The sequence below is a fragment of the Canis lupus genome, chromosome 26 (genome assembly GCF_048164855.1).
Source record: "Canis lupus baileyi chromosome 26, mCanLup2.hap1, whole genome shotgun sequence".
In the NCBI taxonomy this organism is placed as follows: domain Eukaryota; kingdom Metazoa; phylum Chordata; class Mammalia; order Carnivora; family Canidae; genus Canis; species Canis lupus.
The window spans coordinates 5,178,720-5,205,320 of NC_132863.1; the positions used below are offsets into that span (position 1 = coordinate 5,178,720).

At 45.6% G+C, this 26,601-nt stretch overlaps 1 protein-coding gene and 2 long non-coding RNA genes across 12 annotated transcripts in view; 2 read left to right on the forward strand and 1 right to left on the reverse strand.

Annotated features, from left to right (window-relative positions):
- The window catches only part of LOC140617995 (uncharacterized), a 29,864-nt gene extending 14,079 nt beyond the window's left edge, over nucleotides 1-15,785 (forward strand). Inside the window, exons 2-4 of one of the 2 annotated variants that reach the window (XR_012018157.1) lie at nucleotides 2,174-2,268; nucleotides 11,768-11,903; nucleotides 13,678-15,785. This is a non-coding gene — a long non-coding RNA (uncharacterized lncRNA). The remainder of the gene's footprint in view (nucleotides 1-2,173; nucleotides 2,269-11,767; nucleotides 11,904-13,677) is intronic. The other variant, XR_012018158.1, reaches the window with a different exon arrangement.
- CFAP61 (cilia and flagella associated protein 61) overlaps nucleotides 1-26,601 on the reverse strand; it is a 275,850-nt gene that overhangs the window by 8,328 nt on the left and 240,921 nt on the right. For 8 of the 9 annotated variants that reach the window (XM_072799837.1, XM_072799842.1, XM_072799839.1 and 5 more), the window contains one exon: nucleotides 189-279. In XM_072799837.1, coding sequence (XP_072655938.1) covers nucleotides 189-279 — 91 coding nt within the window. Of the gene's footprint in view, nucleotides 1-188; nucleotides 280-12,308; nucleotides 12,670-12,702; nucleotides 13,067-26,601 lie in introns of those variants that run through there. The other variant, XR_012018154.1, reaches the window with a different exon arrangement.
- On the forward strand, nucleotides 16,123-25,585 carry LOC140617994 (uncharacterized). The gene is made up of 3 exons (XR_012018156.1): nucleotides 16,123-16,532; nucleotides 21,729-21,938; nucleotides 22,646-25,585. It is a non-coding gene; the product is annotated as an uncharacterized lncRNA (long non-coding RNA).

The following is a 26,601-nucleotide window of genomic DNA, read 5'->3' on the forward strand; positions in this document are numbered from 1 at the left end:
AAGGATTTAAATAATCCACTTTTCCTGAAATATTGTCTATGTTCGTATAGTTCATAGCTTGTTTATAGGCAGTATAGTTGGTTTTAAAAGTAGAACCAAAAGGGGGAATGAAAAGTCGAAATGATCAACAACTAAAAACTGCTTGTGATTTGCAAGGGATAACTCACATATCTATTAATCACTCTTACCTCCTTGGAGGTCAAGATCTGGCGTAACTCTTTCCTGAGATCAATAAAACGATCGTGAAAGAGGGCCATGCACCATGGCTCCATGAAGTAGCTAGGGAGGAAAGAAAAGATTCAGTTAGCTGGAAACCCTCTCATTACCACTAATAAAGTATTTACCTGCTTTTTTGCCTTTATAAATTACAGCTCTGGCCCCTTTGCAATCGTTTGCTCATAAAATGCCTCGTGGAACAGCCTGGTCAATCAATTTTTTAAATGGATGTTCCTGATGTAAGGCCAGGTTCCATAATTACATTTAAAGTGGTTTAATTCAGAGCTGAGGCAAGACCCAGTGAAGAATCCTGATTTTATCAGAATTTAAAAGCCTGAAGACTTGTAAAGAACGGTGTCTCCATTATCTGCCCTCATTTGAGAAAAACAGATTGCAGGATTAACTGAACTGCTGCATAAACAAATTACATTTGGGTAGACAATAACACAAATGTTGTTCATCATTAAGGTTTCTGGATTAATAATGACCAGAAAAACAGGCCACCTCAGTGTTGCAACATGGTCTCCATACAATTGCACTGATGCTTAATTGAATCTCTTTTTAGGAGAGCAGCTCTTTTGGTGTTTATATTGGCTAACTTTTCACTGAAAACTGTTTGAATAAATGCTTTCTTACATGGAGAACAATATGGTCATCCTGTATTTACAGATGATCACTGGAAAATCTGATGCATTCTAGGAGAACCAAGAGCATTTATTGGTATTTTAACTCATATTTTATTTTAATGCCAAATGTCTTGGAACCAGAAACATCACTTCTTCAGTGCTGGAGACCCGCTGATCATGTGGGTTTCGCTCTTCTCCGGATGTGAGTTTGTCGTTCCTATTACTGCTAATGGATGCCATGTGTGTGCACAGGGGAAGAAAAACTGGTGCCCACGTGCAGACAAGCACCTTCTGTTTTCCCAAACGTAATTCTTAGGGAAGGAGGTGATGAGTCCCAGGGACCACTGAGGCCTTAAAGGACAAGTGTAATGACAAGATTCTGTGCTACAATCAGCACGGCATTCAGTGTATCAGTTATTACCTATCACCTATTTGCTAGACCAGAATATGACCGAATTTCATGCTTAGTTACCTCCTTTGTTGTTATTCATTCAACTCTTAATTCCACTAATATTTACTGAACATCCATTATGTGCTCAGCACTGTTCCGGGTCTGGGGGTGGAAAACACTAGGAATCAAAACAGACAAGCATCCCTGCCACTGTGAAACTGATACTCAAACGATAAATAAGTAAACATACGGTGCGTTGGGTAATGAGAACTGCTTTTGAGAAAACACAAGTCAGGCAAAGATGGGGGCCACCAAAGGAAGGCTCAAGCAGGGGAGGGAGCGAGAGAGCCACATGGAGATCTGGGGAAGTGCCCTTCAGAGAGAGGGAACAGCAGATGTAAACACCTGGAGGCAGGAATACCTGCACAGAGCACCTGGGGATGCGGAGTGGAGATAAGAGCAGAAGTGGGACAGGGCGACCTCAGGAAGGTGATGGGTGGGACAGATGCTCCTAGAAGCAGGAGTCCAGTCAGGACTGTTGTGTACAGTAGTCCTCCCCCCCCCCCCCCCCCCGCACCTCCTGTATCCTAGATTTCGCTTTCCATGGTTTCAGTGGTTTCAGTTACCCCACAGTCAGTTGTGGTCTGGAAGCAGGTGATCTTCCTCCTGACATATGGTCAGAAGGCCAGTAGTAGCCTCACACTATGTCACAGTGCCCACGTCATTCATCTTGCGTCATCTCATCCTGTGGGCATCTCATATCATCACAAGAAGAAGGATGAGTATAGTATGATATTTTGACAGAAACCACATGCACATAACTTTTATTAAGTATATGGCTATAATTGTTCTATTTTCTTATTAGTCATTGTTGTTAATCTTTTACTCTGCCTAACTTACAAATTTTTTTTTCTAACTTACAAATTAAACTTTATTGTAGGTATGTCTGCATAGGAAAACACAGTATATATAAAGGCTCGGTACTACCCGTGGTTTGCAGCATCTACTTGGGGTCTTGGAAGATATTTCCCTCAGGTAATGTGGGGGGGGGGGGCTACTGTAGTCACTCCATGGCCATCTAGTACAGCACTTGCAAGCAACAGGCATCTTATAGATCTTCATGAATGAAAGAACGTACATTGCACTTGTGTATACTGCCTGACCCTGATTGGTCTTTCCTTCAAATAGAATAAATTTCTGCTAAATAAATAGGTGACAAAACTCTACAAAGTGTCCCAAGATGCACAGCATTATGAAAAAGAGAGCCTCATTGGGAATAGTGGGAAGGCCATATGTGAAACCAGGATTTCAGGATGGTCTCACTGAGCCCCTCCCCCAGCAAACAAAGCTGAGGCTATCAGAAGGGCACCTGTGCTAGAGGAAATCTGCTCGCCTCTGGAATTATTCAAGGCCACCTAATCCTTAGTGAAAGGAGCTGAGTTGATGGGCATTCTGTATGGGGTTCTGGGCCCCTACAACCCTGGCCAACATCCAACAGCCATCTAATTCCTGGAGCAAAGACACCAGTGGCCATCTTGGCAGGGATGGGCACAGTGGGGCGATGTTTTGACACATCTCCTCAAAGCATAGCTTCATGGACAAAAACATCAATTATACCCTCTATCTAGACTATATGTTTATTTATTTAGTTATTTATTTATTGTTTTCTAGGCTATATGTTTATTTATTTATTTATTTATTTATTTATTTATTTTTGTCTAATTAGAGAACATGGGGTGGGGGCGGAAGGGGCAGAGGGAGAGGGAGAAAATCTCAGGCAGACTCCTCACTGAGCGTGGATCCTGACACAGGGCTTGATTCAAGGACCCTGAGATCACAACGTGAACTGAAACCAAGAGTGGGAGGCTTTACCAACTGAGCCACTCAGGCGCTCACCAATGGGCCCTTTTAAATTTGTGGGTACTTTTGGTCAGTTGCTGAGCTCTTTGCTGTGTGTTTCCATAGCACCATCAGGGGTTCCCAACCTCTTGGTTTCAGGGATCTACAGCCACATCCTTCTAGGTGCCACATCTTCTATCTTTCTGCCTTCCTCACCCCAGCACGGCCCTGCTCTCACAACCCAGGCACGGTTCAGGCAGTCTTAACTACCTGTCCTCCTCCTCATCTGCTTTACAGAGGGAATTTTGGGGAACCCCATTCCCTGAGGTCACAACCTGCCCACCCCCAGCTCTGGCCCACTATTGAATGCCTCGATTCCCTTTGCCTCTGTCCACAAAGCCAAACACTGATGGCTGGAGAAGCAAGTGACCCTTAATGTTCTGAGAATACAGTTGCTAAGCCCTTCTGCACAGTGCCTGCCGGCAAACAGGAGGAAAGGTGAGGATTAGGGTGGAGGAGCATAAAGAATGGATGTTTTTACAAATTTCTTCTTTTGCTGCCTTTGCAACTCTCCATGCATCTCATGCCAGTGTCCAGCAGAAAGGGCACCTGGCTATTTGATGCCCTCTCTTCTCATCACAGTACACTGAACAGCTTGCAGACCAGTGATGTGGGAGACCTGAAATCTTATTTCTCTCACACTTCCTAGCACTGTCTCCTATGGGAACACATTTTGGGACCCTCATCCAGAAGGTGACAATATCTGTAGCAAACCATTTGTTACCTATACTCCTGGAATTCGTCTGTGGCAGCCATTTTTACTCATAAAAGAGAAAAGTTTGTAGAATTCAATTCAGATGTTTCTTGTCTCTCAAGAAAGAACTCCCAGGTTCCATTAAAGCGAAGTGTATAATGAAAAGAGATACCTTAGAAGCTAAACCAAGAAGTTGACTTCCAAAGGCTCCTTGTCAATTTTAGTGCAGCCTCAGTGGCAGCCCCTATAGGGGTGACCGACACCGGCATCATGAAATGCTAACCCTCCCAGAGGAGGGGCGAGCTGGTGCACTGCCCAGAGGAGCGTGTGGGTGCCTACCCTGTCTGGAGAGCGGCTTCTGCACAATATCAGATTGCTCGGAGCCTGCCACCCAGATTGCCTCTTTAGAGGCATAAAGTGACACCCTTAGCCAAGGGTAAAACAACAACTTCAGACTCAGGTCAGTCTCTGAACAGGAGTCCCCACTGGAAGGTCATACATTGCAATTGCACCTCTCACCAGGTGGCATATAGAACTGAATGGGATTTCAGAAGAAGATGACTAGCACATAATCTGCAGTTTCCAAGACGCTCTCCGTCTGCTCTGTTTAAATTAGGATTCAGGTCAGGCTCTTGAGTCGGGGTGGATATAATTAGCCACAACTCCATTGTCAGATGAAGTAGCTGCTATTTTGTAGGGCAGGCATTAGATATAAGGTGCTTTAGATAGTGGTGAAAAGGAATGGGTCCTTTTGACTAAGAGGAAAAAACATACTAAAAAATCTACCCAGAGAAGAATCTCATTTGCAAGGTTCTTCCCCAGTTCTTACAGAACCTGCTTATTTTGGTAGTGATTTTTAAGGGCTCACCAGATGACCTCAGAGTGGCCACTATGATGAGGACACCCATTCTTTGTTCACGCTCCGGGCTGTAGTCCTTGGTCATTTACCACCCATAGCCCTACGTAGCTCTGTCCCTGTCAGTAATTCACTTCCACCCTCCCCCCAGACCTTGTTTGCTTCTGGCAAATTAACTTTTTTTTTTTTAATTAAAGAAGATTTTATTTTTAGAGCAGATTTAAATGTACAGAAAAAATCAGAGCAGAAATAGAGTTCCCGTACACTTGCTCCCACCGCTCTGTTTCTCCTGTTAACGCCTTGCATTATTGGTAAGGCACATTTGTTACAGCTGATGAACCAATATCAATACATTATTCTTAACTAAGGTCCACATTTTACACTGGGGTTCATTTGTCATGTTGCACATTCTGTGGGTTTGACAACTGCATCATGTCACACGTCCTCCACTGCAGCATCATACAGAACAGTTTCATTGCCCTAAGAATCCCCTGTGCTCCGCTTTGTCCCTCCTTCCCTCTGAACTGTGTGCAAATTAACACTTTAGGAAATTGACATAGAAAAAAAAAAAAGGAAACTGACAGAGAAAATAGGGCTGTGTAACAATTTTATAAAAAATTTTCCAGTATTTCCTTCAGAAGTAGAGTAATAGTCTCCCATCACAGAACACGATGCCCTCAAACTTGCCAGTCACCCCTCACACAGATGGCTGTGTGGCTTGAGGCTTTGGTTTTTTAAAGTGTTGGATGTGGGCATCAGTTTAGGATGAAAACCATTCGGATTTCTATTTTCTATAAATTGCAGGGAGCTAGACCTTTTAGGGGACATTTTTAAGGGAGGCATTATAATCTACTTGTTAAAAATCCATATGCTCTGTGACCAAACCAAACCAAAGCAAGCACACGTGGAATGCTGGAGTGAGGTTTGCTCCCCGAGAATTTCCAAACCCAATCTGTCGTGGTCGAAGGTTGCTGGGAATCTTAATTCGCAAACCCTAATCCGACAAGGCCAATCGTGGCTGAGAGCAGCCCAATGGCAGGAGGTCTCTTACTCACTGTGGGCTCTGGGTCCTCACAGCATCAGGCACAGCCTGGTCCCTAGGAGACTGAAGGAGCAGGTGGGAGCAGAGGTCCAACTCCAGCCGTCCTCCCTCCTCTCGACGGAGAGCTTCTGCACCAGCTCATAGCTCCCAGTTTGAGTAAGAGGGGGTTTAGAGAGGCATGGATCCCCATGGGCATCCTTTAAGTCACCCTAGACACATGGCAGGCTTCATTATTCAAATTAGAAAAGCTATGGATTTAACCAAACTCATTTTGTAATTGGTAAGAACACAGAGTCAAACAAAGGTGATCTCTGTTTGCTTGAGGATGTTGGAAGGAAGTTTTGCTTTATGAGAAGAGTTAGGTCTAGTTTTCTCCCCACAAACTGAATGGCTCCTGTGCCTTCGCTCCTTTCCTTCTCCAGAGAAAGGAAAGGAGCATCTGGAATCCTTGCCAAGGCTGTGGTCACATCGCCACTGACTGCCCCAAGTGCTATGGATACTCAGTATTAGGGATAAGCTTTCAGGAAACATGTATTTCCATGAATACTGAAATTTTTTGAGAGAGAGAGTGAGACAGTGAGAGTGAGTGGGGGGGGGGGGGAAGGGACAGAGAGAGAGAATCTCAAGCAGGTTCCATGCCCAGCTCAGAGCCTGATGTGGGCCTCCATCCTATGAGCCTGAGATCATGACCTCAGCCAAAATCAAGAGTCAGCTGCTTAACCGACTGAGCCATCCAGAAGCCCCTGAATATTGGATTTTTACAAACAAGAAAATACTAACTTCTTTCCCAATTTATGTTCAAAAAAGGAAGACTAACTAGAGCCACGTTAACTAGGTAACATTCATAGCTGGTTGCCTAGAAATCTTCAGGAGCAAATGTCAGGCAAGAACACAGCAACAAGGTGACTTGTCAGTGGCTGTGTGGATCTGGGTGTGAACATCACACAAATCATTTCTACACAGCCGTGAGAAAAAGTTTACACAAATTATCCAGGGCCCCAACAGAAGACGCTATTGTCTCTTTTCATCTTGCCAATGGCTGGCCCTAAGTCCTTTGTGGGGACTTAAATTCTCCATCACTTTTGCAAATGATACTCTTTTCTCAGAATCCCTGGGAAATGTCGACTTGTGGAACTCTATTAGCCATTCCTGGTCGATATGGCTCAATCATTAAGCAATTGATCAGACTTGTCCAGAGTTCATCCTCATCTGGTCAATCAGCCAATTTTATCGACAAAATCACATAAGCTAGGTGGGGATCTGATAACTAGCTTAGCCCATTGGCCACACTGAAGGCTGAGAAAAGCAACTCCGCCAACACGCTGGAGGAAGTCCCATTCACTGGCCTTAGGAGAAAGTGCCGTGTGTCTAAGGGAAAAGAATACAGTGGGCAAAGGATGTCGGTCTTTCAAGTCCTGGACCTTAACTGCAAGGCAAGGCCTCCCTGGAGGGCGGGGAGGAGAGGAGAGAGGCCGAAGAGCTAGGCTGCACTCCCTGCCCGCTGAGGGTCACCTGGAAATGGCTCAGCTACGCAAGAGTTAGAGGAAAGGAGGCAGGTGGGCAGAGAAGAAATGCATACCTTTCTCCGAGATCTTTCTTCTTTTTAAATGAAAATCATTGTAATTTTATCCTGGGCTGATAATAGTTTTTGCTTTTACACTTGTTATGGGGGCGCCTGGGTGGCTCAGTCGGTTGAGCATCTGCCTTCGGCTTATGGTCCCAGGGTCCAGGAATCAAGCCCCGCGCGGGGCTCCCTGCTCAGTGTGGGGGGGCCTGCTTCTCCCTTTGCTCCTCCCCCTGCTTGTTCTCCTTCTTTCTCTCTCTCAAATAAATAAAATCTGTAGACTGGTTAAGAGGATCCCCAGCTACCACTCACACCTGCACAGAGGTCTGCTCCCCTAAGGGTTGCCTTTTCTCCCAGAAGAGGGGAACCATACAGGGTGGGGCAGTGGGGGGCTGTAGGCTTTCCTGGGGAGTGAAGTTCTCACTTCAAAAAAGTCCCTTCTTTGACTGACAGCATCTTAGGTTCAAGGGGGGAGGACAGACACCTCCCACAGTACCTGCTTGTAGGTCACGCCCACAGCGAGTCTCAGCCTGTGGTATCCATGGGCTAGAGCATGGCTGGTGGGACGTGTCTCTTCCATTTACAGTCCAAGAATGCAAAAAGTGACAGATGTCAGGGTATGTCATCGAGGATGTGCCCAGACACCTTCGGGGCTAGGATGACCTACAGATGTGGCTGCTTGGGACTGAGCAAGATTTGGAAATTTGATCTGGGGCATTTCCTTAAAAGAAATAATATTTGGCAATGCTGGGTCCTCGTAGTCACGTGGTAGCCATGAGCTCACTCGATGCCACCCATGGCTTGTCACTGTCATTAGCAGCCTGGCCGGTGTCATTCACCTGTGGGCTACAGAAGGCATGCAGCTGTGCAAAGCCTAGCAAAGGGGTCTGGGTGAGATGGAGGCAGGTCTGCAAACAGGTTTTTGGAAGCCACTCGCCCTGTGTCTCCTTCTCCATCCTGGTACGGGTGCTAAGAACACATGCTATGCCCTAGCTTCCTTTCTTCTTCCATCCTCCTGCCCATCGACATCCATCCATCCATCCATCCATCCCTCTACCCACCCACCCAGCCAGCCATGCACCCATCCGTCCATCCTAGCAGGTCCAAGGAGGCCTTTCAAAACCCTGTTTCCTTATTTCTAGCACCTGTTTTGCTCTGGTTCTCTGTTCTCTGCTGACTCAACCACTCCTCACAGAATACACATTTCTTCCCCACTGTGCTCCCACGAGGACTTTTCTCTCCTTTCTTTTCTCTGACCTCGGTGTCTTTCAGGGCTCCTGACCTCCAAGGCTATAAAATGGGAAGGAAGGGGTCATTCTTGGCCATTAATCAATCATAGCCAGACACTTTTTGGGCACTGAGGAAACCACTGTGCAAGTGTGGTCCCCTCCCCAGAAGCACACCCTGCAGGAGAGGGAATAGTGTTGGGGAAACTGAGGCATGTGCAGGCCACAGAGGGGCACATTGTGGGAGGGCAAGGCTGGAGGGGGCTTCAGCAGGAGTGAGGTTGCCCAGTTTGCTTGTCCTCAGGTCTTTGTCACTGCATCTCTAGGTTCACCTTTCTTTGGCTACTGTTCACCAAGCTTCAATCACTTGGGAACCCATAAATTTTCCAGGGTAATTTTGAAATTACCCATTACTTCAAAAATTTTCCTTAGATTGATTAGTCTTTTAAAAAAAACCCAGAAATAATTACTTCTCCCTTGTCCTAAGCCATGATATCTGCCAAATCACAGATTTGATGTGCTTGTATACTTTTTCTAATTCTTATTATAATTATTCCATAATTAGTAAGGAATATGGTCTACTGCCTAAGGTCACACACCTGGCAGGTGCTTATTACACTCTTGGGCAAGTCCTTTTTCATGACAGCTTGATGGTGAAGTGTGTTGTGTTCATCCAGGGACAGTAACCCACAGACACTGTGCTAAATCGTTTCTGTGCGTTATCTCACTTCATCCTAATTCCAATCCTCTAAAGTGGGACTTGTCAGCCCATTGTCCAGATGAAGAAATGGATTCAGAAAGGCCACACAGCTTGCCCATGGTCATACAGGGATGAGCTGGGTCTTAACCATAATTCTGCTTGATCTCAAAGTTCATGCTCTGAACAACCGCACAACCCAGTCTCATTTCCCTATGCTCATTCCTGAGCCTTTCTAGCAACTTTCTGAATCACCCCCATTTCCTCAGTATCTCCTGCATTATCTAAGATTAAGTTTGATTACAGTTGTAAAAATTGTTTAAGTATTTTTTTCCCACACAAAAAAAGGCTAGGTGGAGTGTCCAGGATGGGTAGGGTCATTCCACAGACTTCAGAGCATAGTACTATCCAGAGGGCATTGGGCCTCATGGGGCAAAATGGCTACTGAGCTCCAGTTATCACATACATGTTCTTAGATGGATAAAGAGAAAAAGAGGGCCCTTCCCCTCTCTTTTAGGGACGGTTCCTAGAAATCTCATATAGCACTTCTATTTATGTCTTACTGGTCAAAGTTTGGTCATATGGCTTCCTGGGCTACAGGGGAGGCTGGGAATCATTGTCCTTTAAGTATAATGTATCATGCTATAAATCAGGATCCTGTTTCTGAAGAGGAATAAGAGAATGGAGGCTCTGTCTTCTAAAATAGCCCAAAGACCCTGTAGCATCTATGTTGAACAAAATTCTTTTCATACAGTTACATTCATGAAAATTGGAAGAATGTGTTTTGTTAATGTTCCTGGGACCAGAATGTATCTATCACTCTAGATTCAATCCAGTCCCCAAATTAAACAATCTGGAAAAAATCCCACACAAAACGTTTTCCGTATGTGACTGTCACCTCCAAGCCCATGGGAGAGCCCTGCTGCCCTGCACGTCCCCAGCTAGCCCATGGAGGCTGAAAGACAGAGAACAGGCAATGATTTGTGTTTGTGCTGGAAGATTGTATTGTCATTTTATTCTGCCCATGGAAGAAAGTGGATTCATGCATTTCAATACAATTTTTAAAAATAATAATAGGAACAAATAAGTATTTCCAGTTAACCCTAGGTTTGCTCAGAAATTAAATTACACATTTCTGGGGCAGCGGAGTTTACTCAGGGATGCCACGTATTACAGGGGCAGCCAGAAACAAATAAACAAGCCCTGAAGTCTGAAATGGAAGTCTGATTATGAATATTTCCCGCCCAAGTTGAGTTTGCTAGAAGCTCTATGTGGTCAATTTCCTGCTTTGAGGCATTTCTGGAAAGGTAAGATTGATGATTTTGAAAGCAAAACCAACTAGTCATTTGACAACCAGTCATAATTGTCACTTGCTAAAGATCGGTGATGATCTTGCTGTCACAGTCCGGAACTGGCCCCAACCAATAATGGGGGTTTACTGCTCTAAGGAAAAATGGTTTACGACGCACTAGCCCTAGAACCAAGACTCTAATCTTGGGCAGAAGGGGCTTGGGAACTGCCTCCATCTTACTGCTCTAGGCTCAGGGATGCACGGGGTGCCGGTCGCCGAGCTACCCGGAGGCACCCTAGAGCCAGATGCCAGCTCCGCCTAAAGCCTGGTGTCTATGGTCCGGGAAGCCTTTGTCGGGCTGTGGGGGGTCGGGGGGCTGGGGGGACTCGGAGGCTGCCATTGGCTGCAGGCCTCTAGCACGGCCTGGACTCACTTGTCCGTGAGTTGGACACATGCAGAACTGCCTCCAGAGGGAGATCCTGATCAGCCCACGGGCCCTGGCACCCCCACACTGACTTGGGGAGGCCATGCTCTCTCTCAGGCACAAATCTTCCAAGGCTTTATTCACAGTGTCTTAAAGGACACTGATTCTTGGAGCACATTTATCCTGAGTAAGTAAGTGTCAGCACCCAGGTGGGGCTGAGGACAGAGCACAGACTTCCTGCCTCCCTGGCCCCTAGGGTCCTGGTTTTCAGAAATAACTATTCATACGGGATCATCTGAAAGGTCTGTCTGCTGTCCATTTGTTTCTCTGAATCCTGGATACTTAGACCAGGAGAAGCTGCTTCACCTGAGAAAACAGAATACATCTATCTTATGACCCTCACAAATCCAACCACTGATGCTACTTCCTTCTCTACTTTGACCTTGATGGAACTCAAAGACAAGGCTGTGAATTTTCTAGATAAAGACCTGTGCTCAAATACCCAGCCTCTGCATGCAGCTCAGCCTCTCACACGGCTGTCCTGCCCTTCATTTCCCATTTACCCAAGCCTTTCTCTTTGGATCCCAGCCGTACCGCTTGTTGCTAATGCACTCTCGAGCTAGTTAGCTTTGACTTCTCCCAGCTTCAGCCTTCATAGCTGTAAAATGGGGAGAACAGTGGTCCTTACCTCAAAGATTTACTATCAGGACATAATGAGACAGTCCAGGAATAAGGTTGCCTTTATGACCGGCACAGGTCTTGTGTTGCTTTGATGGTGATGATGATGTTTGTTCTTATGTCTTTTTTTTTTTTAATTATTTTATTTATTTATTCATGAAAGACACACAGAGAGAGGCAGAGACATAGGCCGAGGGAGAAGCAGGCTCCCTGCGGGGACCCCGATGCAGGACTCAATCCCAGGACTCCAGGATCACGCCCTGAGCCGGAAACAGATGCTCAGCCACTGAGCCACCCAGGTGCCCCATCCTTGATTATATTTTATAGTGTACATTTGTGTAAACTACCTCCGATCTTTTGTGGTATGAATTAGAGGTGAAATAATTAAGATAAGCACTTTGTTGTTTAATTGGAAGACAGTCTTTCTTTGGCACAACTCTGCAATTTTTTGTCCATGGGGATTGCTTTTCTACATTCAAGGGTGTCTGCATAAACTATTTTAGCCACAGTTTTATGGCAGCTATTAATTTTAGCTGCACGAAAGTTAAGAGAGACTTCATAACCAGCCTCCATCATGTTTTGCCACACACCAAAGAGCTATGTAGGAATCCATAAAAATAACATAAAAATGGTTAAACTGAGGCCTCGATGTATTTTTTTGTCTGCATTGATGAAGGTTAAATAAAAAGAGGAAAGACAGAGTGCCTTGGTTTTGCTGGTTTATTTTGAAGAGCGAGGCAGTTAAGGCAAAACAGTCATCCCAGTGGTTCCTGGGCCGTCTCAGGAGGGCGATGAGGAAAACTGGCCACAGTTAAGGTGCACGCCTCTGGAGGCCCAGCTGGGCCATGTTTTCTTCTGACCTGACTTCTTGCTGACCTGCCAGAGCAAACCTGTCTTCTTGTAGAAAGAGTATATTTTTATAGACTGAAGAATTGACCTTCTATTTAAGTTTACCAGTGGAAGCCCAGCGGCCCTGTCACTGCAGGGGGTAAGTGGGTCTGGTGGCCCTTGGCCCGGTGTCAGAGCACGGGGATGAGTCTCTGCTACCTAGCTCTACATATCTGCCTTTTTTTTTTTTTTTTTTTTTTTCATATCTGCCTTTTTATTTCCATCTGTGGCATTTCCTTGCACATTGCTGGTTTATTAGGGGCTGCATTAATTGAATTTGTACAATAAATCTAGTGCCCTGGGAGTCATCCAGCTATTTACATTGATTTGTTACATAAATTCAGGCCGAAGAGTCTGAGGCAAGGTTAGCATTTAATTCTGCAGCAAAGGGAAAGCTCTTAGGGCTCAGCTTCCCTTCCTGAGTCGTCCCTTCTTGTTATTCTGTGTCTCTCTTCATAGAAAGCACAACCATTTCCCTTTAATTAGGCTGCAGTGAGCACAGCCTAGCATTAGGCCACTCAGCCACTCAGCCACTCAGCCACGCTTACGGCCATGGCCATTTCCTCTCTATGTTCTGTAGGAAAAGAAAAAAAAAAGTGTTTATATGCACGTATAAACCCCCACAAGTCCGAGGGTGGGGGGGAAACAAAGGAACCAGGTGGAATTACCTTTTGTGAGACCGAGGCCACAGGAACTAGCCAACACCAGAGAAGCAAGATATTTTGCTGCCTCATTATTCCTTTGGTTAAACTAATTGCCCTTTAAATTTTAAAAGGGTGCTTAGTAGAAATATCACTCACTGGTACAGGGTATATAGCATGTTTAATACAGGTTTATAGTAATTCAATAATTAACACATGTTTAGAATAATTCCCTTTCAGGGGCACCTGGGTGGCTCACTCGGTTAAGCGTCTGCCTTCAGCTCAGATCACGATCTGGGGTCCTGGGATCCAGCCCTGCATGGGAGCTGCCTGCACAGCGGGGAGCCTGCTTCTCCCTCTCTCCCACTTGTGTGCTCTCTCTCTTTCTCTCCCTCAAATAAATAAAAAATCCTTAAAAAAGAAAGGCTTTCATAACAGGCTTTTCTAATTAACGTGTTTATTTTTTTTAACTGAGGCTTTTACTAAATATAACGACAAGCCACAAACTGTTCCTTCACTTTCTTTGTCACTCTTATATTTGCAGGTCTGCAGTTTCCAGAAATCAAGTATTAAAATTCGACAAAGCAGTGGATGCTTGGCCGGCTCTGTCGGTGGAGTACGTGACCCTTGATCTCAGGATCATGAGTTCAAGCCCCACACTGGGCGTGGAACCTACATTAAAAACAAAACAACTAACACATTCCTGGTTCTTACTTCTCTCACACACAGTAATGAAGGCAACGGATTATAACCCATGAGATGGTACTAGAATCCCTAAGTCCCCACTGATATGGACAAGTGGATAAACAAATGGAGGAGTAGGGACAGCTCTTCCTTACAGTCAAAAGCTAACTAGTAAGTGTAGAATGAATGAAGGAGTTGCAAAAATCTCCCCGTGGCTCCCTAGTAACAGCTGTTTCTGGCAAGAATTGTGTATGGATGCAAAAACTAGTGGAGAAAAGGATTGAAAAATGGAATCTTTACATAGTTCAAAAATATCACTAATTGATTACAAAACAAAAAACACCACATTTCCAGCAGAGAAACCTGCAGCATCCACCCCAGCCAGGCGGCCCTGGCCAACAGTACAGTGTTGGGGTGAGTCCATACCGTGTGCCTCCTGAAAGGATGCCCTGGGGGCAGCCCGGGTGGCTCAGCGGTTTAGCGCCGCCTTCGGCCCAGGGTGTGATCCCTGAGACCCCGGATTGAGTCCCACGTCAGGCTTCCCGCATGGAGCCTGCTTCTCTCTGCCTGTGTCTCTGCCTCTCTGTGTGTGTCTCTCATGTATAAATAAGTGAAATATTAAAAAAAAAAAAAAAAAAAAAGGATACCCTGGGAGGAACATAACAGCACTCCTGCGGTTCTGCCAAGAAGGCCTCACCTGACAGGAATAACGAGGCAACATCAGAGAAACCCAAACTGGTAGACGTTCTACAAAATACCTGGCCTGTGTTTTTCACAGGGGAAGGCTCACGAAGGCAAAAGGCTCAGGCACTGTCCCAGATTGGAAACGATTCAGCAGACACAACAACTAACTGTCGTGTAGGATCGTGGAGCAGTAGGAAGAGAGCAGCGGGACAACTGGCAAGCTCCGAATGGCTGAAGAGTCCATTATCTCTCATGCACGTCATCTTTAAGTGTTGACAACTGCATTCTGTCATAGTCTTAGGAAGGGCGTACTGAAGGATTTAGAGGACATCGTGTCTCTGCAGGTTACTTTCAAACATTAGGAAAAGACTCATGTCTTCCCATCTGTGTGTGTGTGCGCGTGTGTGTGTGAAAACAGAGAGTCGGAGAGAAAGAATGATAAAGCAAGGATAGTAAAATGTTAACATTTAGGGAATCCAGGTGAAGAGTATGCAGCTTTTTACTTGTTCTATTTGTGCCAACTTTTTGGAAGTTGAAATTATTTTGATATAAAAATTTCAGGGGCCCCTGGGTGGTTCAGTGGGTTAAGCATCTGCTCAGGTCATGATCCCGGGGTCCCTGCTCAGAAAGGAGCCTGCTTGTCCCTCTCCCTCTCTCTCTCTCTCTCTCTCTCTCTCTCTCATTCAAATAAATAAATCTCTAAAAAAATTTAAATATAAACCACGAATTGTTTTAGCCTCTTTGTGGTGTCACTCTTAGTAAAGAAATGGTCAAGGAGTTAAGTTTCCAGATCTGAGCCCACAGGAGTTCCATGGCCGAACCATACTTCCAAGGGCATTGTACGCCATGCACTGAGCCCAGGGACAGGGGAGTACAAAGAAATGGCCAGTCCATTTAGTCGCTGGTGGAAAGACTTTTCACTCTGAGAGGGAACACTGTCTTCACTACATCATGAAATACCAGAGCTTCCCACCCCCTCTTTTTTTTTGAACTGTAAGGGATATGAGATTACAGTTCTTGGAGGCTTTCCCGTTTTGTAGGTAAAGAAAGCAGAGGTCCAGAGCAGCAACTGCCAAGACCCAGGCTGTCCAGCCCAGGGGCGACCAGCCACCAGCCACACGGGACTATGAGCGCTTGCAGTGTGGCAGGTCTGAACCGAGACGGGATACAAGTATAAAACATATACTGGATTTTTAAGACTTAGTATAAAGAAAAAAGAACATAAAATATTTCAGTATTTTTGTATTAAATGTTGAAAAGACAACAGTTTGGATATACTGAGCTAAATAAAAATATACCATTAAATTAATTTCTTTTTTCTTTATGATTTTAATGTGACTACTATAAAAGATAAAACTACATATGTGGCTCACTGTATTTCTACTGGACAGCACTGGTCTACAGTTAAAAAAAATAAAAGCAAGGATTTGCTAAATGCCTACCATGAGAAATAGTCCAAATGCAAAGACAAATATGCCATGAGCCTTACATCCAGAGGTTCTCCAACAAGAAGAGGCAACAGACATGTGAAAAATAATTGTAATAGTGGGCGACAAGTGTCATAAGAGCATGGACAAGCTCTGTTGATAACCCACAGGGAGCTGATTACAGAAGCAGGAAAGGGATTGGTGCTCGCGGAGGGTACTGGAGGCAGAGCGCAGGGGAACGGAGAGGCAGGAGGCTGCACAGGGATTCTGGGCCCACAAGGGTCTGAGGCTCTAGCGTCCGGTCGGTCGCCCTGTGGGAGAAGGTAGTTGGGTTCTAGCACTCGCCTGGGAGTCTTAGACTTCCACTGCTTAGATGATACAGAGCCATGGAAAGGTTCTATTTTATTTCTTAAGATTTTATTTATTCATTCATGAGAGACAGAGAGAGAGAGGCAGAGACCCAGGCAGAGGGGGAAGCGGGCTCCTCGTGGGGAGCCCCATCGGGGACTTGATCTCAGGACCCCGGGATCACGCCCCGAGCCGGAGGCAGATGCTCAGCCACTGAGCCACGCAGGCGCCCGAAGGAAAGGTCTTAAACGAGCAGGTGTGTAGTCATGTACGTTTGAGATCTGCCGCGGAATAGGATAAGGCCAGAGGCCAGGGGGCCTGCAAAGCGCCGCCGAAACGGTTAGAGGCGACGGCTGAGGGAGCCGCGTGGGGGTGCACGGGAGGGAAGGCCGGGGGCGGGGGAAGGCGCGGCCGATCCTTTGCTCCCGGAGGGCGAGGCCGACGCGCCGTCCCGGTGGGCAGCCCGGGCTGACGGGCCTGGGGGGCGGGGGGGGGGCGGAGCGGCCCCACAGACCCCGACCGGGGCGCGGTGTTTCCTGGGGGCCGCGGGGGCAGGGGCAGGGGCAGGGGCAGGGGCAGGGGCGAGGCGGGCAGCACCGTCGGTCGCGCGGGGCCCGGGGACTCGGGCAGGGGGCGGCGAGCGGAGCTCCGGGGCCTGGGTAAGGGGAGCTGGCGGCTGCCGCCGGGCCAGGCCCCACGGGGGGCGGGGTGAAGGGCCGGCCCGTGGCCGAGTCTGGGGACCGCTCGGCCCGCGCAGGAGGCCGAGGCCGAGGCCGGGAGAGGGGCCGGGAGAGGGGCCGGGAGAGGGGCCGGGGAGCCGCAGCCCGCGGCCGCAGCCACTCGGGGACTTGGCCGGGAGGCGCGTGTTCACTCTCCTGGGCTCCGGGCGCTCCCCGACGCCCTCGGCCGCGCCCCTTCCCTCCTGGCACCTGCCGTCGCCGGCCTCTTCCGCGCCAGGAGCCGCGGGGACAGGACAAGCCTCACACAAGGCCCGGCCTGGGCCTGCCCCTGCCCGGCCCTGCGAGCCCCGGCAGCGCCAACTCCGCGCCCAGAGGACTCCTCTTCCCTCAGCCTCCGAGGCCCTGCTGCTCGCGCTCTCAGCCCAGAACTTTGCCTCCGGCAGGCACCGCCTCGTCTTCTCGCCCCCAAGTGCCCCGACCTGCCCACTCTCTCCCGTGCTTGTGCCTCTGCCTCTGCAGGTGTTAGAACAGCTGTCCGGGCTCCGCCACTGTCCCGCCTTCACCTGCATCACTGAGACACTCGTCGTCTCTCCTCCTGGCCCCGGCCACGTATACCCCAGGTCTCGGTTCGAGCACAGCTTGCCAAAACTTGGCCCTATTCACTGCACTTCCAGTTCCTCGGGTCACATCCTATCTCTCGAGCTATTTCCAGCCCCCCCACGTCCTTGGAAGTGGCTCTGGTGAGAGCCAGCTCCGGTGACCAATTCCCTGTCCCCAACTTAGCTCCACAGTGGACTCGGACACAGCTAGGCACTACTTCTCCCTGGAAGCTTCTGGGAAATCCCACATCATGTTCTACTTCTTGAGCCACATTTCCTGCTGGATGTTGAAATGTTGGGACACTCTCGTCTCTCACCTCTACTCTGAAGTCACTGTCTCCTGAGGCACTCATGAGAGGGCCGGGAAGACAGGAGGCCGGCCAAGAGAGCAGGAAGTGCAGGGGAGGGGCTGGTGAGAAGGAGTCTCAAGGAAGGAAGTGGGGCTTCAGCCTGGGCCCAGGGGACTTCTGGAGTGTGAAACTACACCACCGAGGTGGCTGGACCTCGGGCCAGGGGACCTCTCTTAGCCCATATTTGTCATTAGCTGTGGTCTCGAGAACGGACAGTGTCCCTTTCAGGGCAAGGTGGCTCCTCGCTCCCCATATGGGAGCTGGGAGTTACAGACCAGCATTCACATACCCGGGGATGCAGGCAATGGACTGGTGGAAGGGGTGAGGTGGGCCATCCACAGTGCCCAGCTCTGAGGTGGAGCATGAGTTCTGGTTGGCCACGTTAAGTTTGAGGGTCGAGTCAGCAGTTGGATATGTTGCTTGGAGCAAGTCTTGTGCACTCTGCTGCTTAAAATACATCTCAAATATGACCACATCACCCTGTATCCATCTGGTCCAAAGCACCGATTCTCACCTGGGATAGAGGCAGGAGCCTCCTCATAACTACTACGGTCCATTCTCCACAGAGGCTGCAGTGAACTTTTAAAACACGAGCTGGCATGTTACTGCTCTTCACACACGGAAACAAGCATCAAAAGCCCAAACCTCCACCTCCCAAGACTACACGATGCAGCTCCTCTGACCCTCATTTACTCTTCCACAGCCACACTGGCTTCTTTTTGTCCCTCAGATACACCAAAAACTTCTCCCACTGCAGGACCTTTGCACCTGCTGGTCCCTCCGGCTGGCCTGCTCTCCCTCCAGATCTTCTGTGCCTGCCTGTATCTCAGCAGCACTCAACTCAGATACTCACTCCTCACAGTGTCTCCCCACCCACCTCAACTCCTGCCACGTTTTCTTATTTGTTTTATTTATTGCTCTTTGATATGGTCTTGTTTTCATATTTATTTACTTGTTTGTGGTCGGCTGTCTTCCTCTAGATTATAAAATCCAGAAGGGCCAGACTTTTTTAGTCCTCTTCACAACTATACCTGCAGAACATAGTACACAGCAGGTGGCTGATAAATATTTCCTAAATGAATGGATGAGTAAATAAAAATCACAGACCAAAAACTGTACTGTACCAGGTCATGCAGAGACCATTAGAATCTTAATTGGGAGAAGCTTCAGTTAAAATGAGTAAAATGAGATGAGAATTGTCCACTCCTGCAGCCAAAGACCGAGACAGACAGACAGACAGACAGACACAGTAGGTCAGTGTCAGCCACACACATTCACTGACGTCCAGAACTGTGGGCCAAGCCCCACACCAGGTGCCCGGGATCCCCAGGTGAAGATGTGTTCCTGTCCGGAGGGGCTCAGGGACCAGGAAAACCCAGTAGTAATTTGCCCCAGTGCAAACGCAGTGAGCTCAGTGGGCGCAGGAATATGGTCCCCTCATGGCTGCTGGAAACACACTCAGTTGTTTTGTTACATGGGTTCTACCCACATACACAAACTGGCTTTGATTGTTTAGCAGATTTAACCCAGGGGGTTCATTTAAAATATCAAGTGGGGGATCCCTGGGTGGCTCAGCAGTTTAGTGCCTGCCTTCTTCGGCCCAGGGTGTGATCCTGGAGTCCCGGATCGAGTCCCACATTGGGCTCCCGGCATGGAGCCTGCCTCTCCCTCTGCCTGTGTCTCTGTCTCTCTCTCTCTGTGTTTCTTATATATATATATATATATATATATATATATATATATATATATATATATCAAGTGATTCTTTAAAGTCCAGGTTTTACAACAGACTTGCTTACTTTACAAAGCGCAAAAGCAATGAAACCAGTCTGGTCTGCCTGTGTCTGCTTCAGCATAACTGTGGAGACAGACAGTGTCTGAGGACAAGGCGGGATGACCACCAAAAGATCAAACACTCACCCAGGCCAGATCAGACCTGACATTGTCATGAATGAGTGCCCAGCAATTCCAATCACACATAGATCTGCTCTGCCAGGAAGCAAGACTGGTAAGAAGTCCTGTGGATAAATACCACTATGCACCTATTAGAATAGCTAAAACCCCAACACTGCCAACACCCAATGCTGGCAGGGATGTGGAGCAAGAGGAATTTCCTTCACTGCTGGTGAGAATGCAAAATGGTCACAGCCACTTTGGAAGACAGTTTGGCAGATTTCTAACAAAACTAAACACATGCTTACCATACAATCCCAAATTGAACCCTTTTGTTTATATCCAAATGAGTTGAAAACTTTATGATCACACAAAAACCTGCACCCAAATGTCTATAGCTTTATTTGTAATTGCCAAAACTTGGAAGCAACCGTGACGTCCTTGATAGGTGAATGGATAAACAAACTGTGGAATATTATTCTGTGATACAAAATTGAGCTGCTAAGCCACAAAAAGACATGGAAGATCCTTCAATGCTTACTGCTAAGGGAGAGAAGCCCATCTGAAAAGGCTGCATGCTGTACGGATCCGAGTATACAATATCTGGAAAGGCTACTATGGATGCAGTAAAAAGATCAGTGGTTGCCAAGGGTTTGGGAGTAGGAAGGAAGGGACGGATAAGTAGGCAAAGTACAAGAGACCATTAGGGCAGGGACACAGTAATGATGGATGCATTTCATTACACATTTGTCAAGAACCATAGAACGTACAACACAAAGAATAAACTAATATAAACTATGGACTTTATAATAATCTAGCAGTATTGGTTCATCAGCTGTAAGAAAAAAACCACACTAATTAAAATGTAACCACAAGGTGCCTGGGTGGCTCAATGGGCTAGGTGTCTGCTGTCGGCTCAGGTCATGATCTCGGGGGTCCTGGGATCAAGCCCTGCATGGGGCTCCCTGCTCTGTGGGGTGTCTGCTTCTCCCTCTCTCTCTGCTCCTCCTCTCCACTTGTGCTCTCTCTCTGTCTTAAATAAATAAAATCTTAAAAAAATAAAAATGCAAACAGAAAACTGTGTTAGGTGGGAAGGGTGTATGGAAACTCTCTATACTTCATGATCAATTTTTATGTCAACTTAGAACTTTTCTGAAAAAAGTAGCTTATTACCTTAAAAATGATATACTGGAAAAATTTTTCAATATATAAAATAAGCATTATTAGCCTTATGTTGTTATAAACACTCATAAGTTTAAAAAAGGCAACCAGTAGGAAAATGGGTAAAGGATGGGAACAAATAATTTAACACTGAAGAAATTAAACGTGTTTTTTCTATTTCTTCTTCCAGCAGGTTGGCAAAATTAAAACATGGAATATAGCCACTGTTGAGGAGGAAGGGGAGAAACAAGCCCTGTCATAACTGTTTATGGGAATATAAATTGAAATTACCCTTCTTGAGGATAATTTAAGCTAAGGTTTTGATCAAAATTTATTTATGTATATACTTCTTCTTGATCAAAACTTAAATGTGCATACCCATTGATCTAGAAATTCCACTGATGGTGCACACAAAGTAATGAACATGTGACTCATAGTAACATGGAAAAAATGGAAAACAAACTGAATGCTTATTAATAGGAAAATAGTTAAGTCAACTGGGATTTAGCCGTTCTATGAAATATAAAGACACCATTAAGAACAATGGGATTGATGCGTCCTGATGCAGGAAGATCTTCAATGCGTGTTATCAAGTGAAAGAAGAAAATTATGTGCAGTCAGCATGAGAAACACACATTTACACATCTGGAATGCACTCAGTGCCAGGAACAAGAGTGGGATTGGGAGAAGGGGAACACTCACTTGGGTGGTGGTAGAATTTTTTTTAACTGCCATTTGAAATTTTCTGTTTCTACTACTTAATTTTAAGGTCTGTGAAAGAGGGAAGCCTGGCTTTCTTGTTGGTGGCTGTACCCAGACGGCACACTGGTGTTCAATAAATGCACGGTGAATGGAAAAGAGTTAAGGACACTGAAAAGCCTATGATGGAAACCATCAGGGCCATGAAAAAGCTGTATCACTAAGGATGTCCACTGCAGTATCAATCATCAAAACAAAAAGTCAGAAGCACCCTGATCTAGTAAGACACGGTGGTGTGGTACACCCTCTTCATTCACTAGACATAATGCCATTGAAATAATACCTCAAGAAACAGAAAAGTGTTCAGAATAACCTAACAAACCAAAATAGCAAGCTATAAACTAGCATGTTAAAATATTGTTAGCATATATAAATATTTACGTGATCAGAGATGAAATGTTGGAAGGACATACACCAAAAAATGTATGTGGTCGTATCTGGGTGATTGTTTATGAATGATTTTGATTTCCTTTTATCCCTACCCTCTTTGACTTATGCAATGATCATACATTATTTTTGTAAATAGAAAAAGAAAAGTTTTGTAAAAAGTCATTTCTAGAAATACAACTCTGCTGTTTACATTTTTGAAAAGTTTCTTTCTGAATGCCTCTAGGAGCAGCCCTTGACTTACAGACGTTGGTTCTGTGTATTTGACTATAACAACATACAGCTTATCTGTTCTTATCTTAGCCATTGATACCCTAAAACTCCTTTCTGTGTGCTGAATTGACATTTTTAAATACTGAGGAACATTTTGAGCACGTCCTCTCTGGAAAGGGAATTACCCTTATAAGATATTAGTCTATTATTTGGCTTTTGTACATTTGAATTCCATTCCTGTTTTCAGAAATTGTGTTTGAAAGTAGGGCACTGCCTGTATTTCTTATCCTCTTTTAGTGACTAATATACTTTGTTACCCTTATTTAGAGAGCAGCAGATGTCTGAAGAACTTCTGGTAGTTCCTCTCATGCTTATGATGATATGGGATCCATTTATTCGTTGGAGCCTTCTTCAAGCAACAGATGTTCCTCTGGTCTTCTATCTCTGAGCTCCAAAGAAAGGTGTGGACAATCTGGAAAGTCTACCGGTTCAAACCAGAATCCTTTCCTAGCTGAGGTTTTGGCGTTGAGAAGATGGGTGGCAAATAGTTAGCTGGCATTGGGGTTGGGCTTCTGGGGAGGAGGCTTTGTCTAGGATGGTGATCGCAGGGTTGTAGCTGCGTAATCACATCATTAACAGCCATCCGATATTATTGAAAACAAAGTCATTATTATGATACTTTAACAGTCTCAAGCCTGAAACCACTCTTAGTCTAATTCAATAAATAAGCTACTTGAGTATAGAAAGTCACAAGGAAGAACAGATTTTGTGTCATATTAGCAAATTTGATTTTCATTAATGCAAGATGAATATCTTCTATGAAACACTTTCATATCATATTAATGACATGATAGCAAACAGCATTCATGAGTTGCTAGGCAACACGAGGACCCTCTAATGATCTCCTCTGTACTTGAGAGGCCACAAAGGGAAGATGCCAGAGCTCTGAGGATATTTCCCATTTCTTGGCAACTATTTCTTCTGGAAGACCACTGTGGGGCTGGGAGAGAAGGGAATTTATGGTGCCATTTACCATGGCAAATACACCTCTTCACTCTTCCCTCTTTTTCATTGCCTCAATGTGTGGGAGAGCAGGAACTGAGAACCAGGCTCAAATACAAGAGGTCAAGAGTTCTCAATCCATATACCTTCCCTCTGCTTAGGGAGGCAATGGGCTTCTGTGACACCAGGACAAGAAATGTAGTGAACTCCCTAAGGGTTGTTTGTCAAGCCATCGTTTGTTGTGATCTGCTCCACTCTTTGTTGTCTCTACTTCCCTGGGGGTAGGTCTCCAGCAGTGAGATCATTATTTCATGCAGCAGGGACAGTCATCTGATGCAGGCATTGGATATTGACATGCAACAATCACCCCCAAATTTAGTGGCATGGAGCAAAAGCCATTTTATTATGCTCACAATGGCTTGGCTCAGCTCTGTGACTGTAGGGGCTTTGGATGGGAAGATAAATGCCCAGGGGCCACTCAGATGGCTGGGGCTGGAATCATCCAAAGGCTTCCTTACTCACATGTCTGGCACCTGGGCTGGGAAGACTTAAAGGCTTGGCTCAGCTGAAATTCTTGCTGGAGTGTCTGCATGATCTTTCCACATAGCATGGGCTTCCTCACAGCATGGCAGCCTCAGGATGGTTGAAATTTTTATATGACAGGTCAGGATCTTCCAGAAAATAAGCCAGAGACTGTGTGGCCTTCTATAACTCAGCCTCGAAAGTCATATGACCTCACTTTTGCCATACTCCATTGATTAGGGCCATCACAAGCTTGCTCAGACTCAAGGGGAGGGGACATAGACCCTACATTCTCTATGGGAGGAATGCTGAATCATCTGCAGTCTTAGTTTGAAACTGGCACACCAAGCCATGCCAGCCAATCACTCTCTATGAAATCTGCAGTCGGGATAGAGTTGCATCTGGTTAGTCTCTGTAGGTTTGGGATTTGGAACAGGTAAGCATGGGAGGTGAAGGGCAAGCCAAGAAGGCCAGTCCACAGAGAGGAAGAAGCCACCACTGCTTGGTTACTAGCTGCCTTGTCCTTCCTGCCTCTGGTTCCTTGTCAAGGCCTAGCCATAGGTCTGCCCTTTGTTCCTATGAGATACAATCATGAATCCTTTTTTTTTTTTTCTAAAGATTTTATTTATTTATTCGAGAGAGAGAGAGAAAGAGAGAGAGACACACCCTGGGCGGAAGGTGGTGATAACCGCTGAGCCACTGGGGCTGCCCAGTATCTGTGATTATATTAACAATGCAAATATTAATCACATTTCTTTTTTTGTAACTTTTTGCTTTTCTTGGAAATAATAACTGCACTGTTTTTTTTCTTCTTACTTTCAATGTATCTAGCACATTTTTCCCCCCCAAATATTCTGGAAGTTCTTTAAAATGCCCCCTTGGGATGCCTGGGGGGCTTGGTGGTTGAGCATCTGTCTGCCTTTGGCTCAGGTCCTGATCCCGAGGTCCTGGGATTGAGTCCCGCATCGGGCTCCCTGCATGGAGCCTGCTTCTCCCTCTGCCTGTGTCTCTGCCTCTCTCTGTGTGTCTCTCATTAATAAATGAATAAAATCTTTTAAAATAAAATAAAACGCCCCCCCTTATCTTCCACATAAACCTATCAAATGATCAAAATAAATGATTTTTTTCCCCAGGATCATTCCTTCGTTGCTCCTGCTTGGGTAGGCTGGTAGTCCCCTGGGATCCACTGGGACTTCCTACTGTTCTCCAGTGTTTGAGCCCTTGCTTTACTCCTTTTTTGTTTATCACTTTGGTTGCTTTTTAAAAAATAATGCTTTATTATGCATAACTTTAAGATATGTTTTTGAAAAATTCAAAAGAATGTTTTCTTAAAAATTTAAATATGGTCAAGGACATTATACTAAGCAAAGTAAGTCAGAGCAAGAAAGGCTAATACCAGTTGGTCTCTCTTATATGTGGAATCTCAAAACAAAACAAAACAAAACAAGACAAGTCATTAAGCTCATAGACACAGAGAACATATTAATGATTGCCAGAGGGCAAGCAGTGAGAGAAATGAGTGAACTGTTTCTGTTTTTAGTTTAAATAAATTGTTTTAAAAAAAGAAAAAGAAAATGCTTACATTAAAAGGATAGTATACAAAAAAATAAAAAATAAAAAGAATAGCATGCTGAGCTCCTGTTACCCATCGCCCAGTTCCAACAGTTACCAACCCATGGCCAATCTTATGTCACCTTTAGCTCCATATACTCTTCTTCCCCTTGGGTTATTTGAAAGCATATCCTTGTTATTTCAATATGTATTTCTAAAAGATAAGGATTCTGTTAAAAATATATATATACATATAAATATATATAACACTGTCTTCACATGTAAAAAATTAATAATTCCTTAACACCATCAAATATACAGTGTTCAGATTTTTAATAAAGCCAGAAGTGGCATCATTTCTTTTTTATAGCTTGTTTGAACCAGGATCAAAATAAGTTGTTATATTTTTAAAATCTGTTTTAATCCATAGGCTCCCCCTCCAATTTGGTTTCATTTCTCACAATTTACTTATCAAAGGGCTTAGGCTGTTTCCCACACACTGAATTTTGTGGACTGTAGCTCTGCAGTATTATTTAACATGTTCCTCTGTCTCCTCTATTTCCCACAGCCTGGTTGTGGATCTAAGGTCCCAGTCAGATTCGGTTCAATTTTTTTTCAAGGTGGCGCTTCCCCACCATGAAGCACATGGTATCTGGTTGTCTCTCTGTGTCAACATCTCTGCCCTTTAACCCACCAGGAGTTGCAAAACAGTGATGCTCTAATCACCCCACCCCTCCTTCATTTATGAGCAGCCATAGTTCTATCCCTTTGGCACTTCCTTGATGGGTGGCCACAGAAATGCTGCTTGAAATGATTTCTTTTCAGAAGTTTGAAGACCTTGACCCATTGTCTTTTAGGTTCTGAGGCTGCTATTGAAAAACCTGATGTCATTTTGATCCTAGTTCCTTTTTAACATATCTAGTGACACGTTTTACTCACTGGATTTGAGGAGCTTCTCATTACCCCTGGTGTTCTTGAATTTCATGCTAGAATGCCTTTGGGCTATTGGTCATTTATTGGGGATTTTTTGACCTGGTGATGTCTTTCAGTTCTGGGGATTTTTTTCTATTGTGCCTTTAAAAGATTCCTACACTCTGTTTTCTCTGCTCTCTCTTTTTGGAATTCTCACTAGTCAGATAGAGGGCCTTGTTTTCTTTTTCATGACATTTCCTTGCCCATTTACCAATACCTCTGCTCCTGGCTGCCAC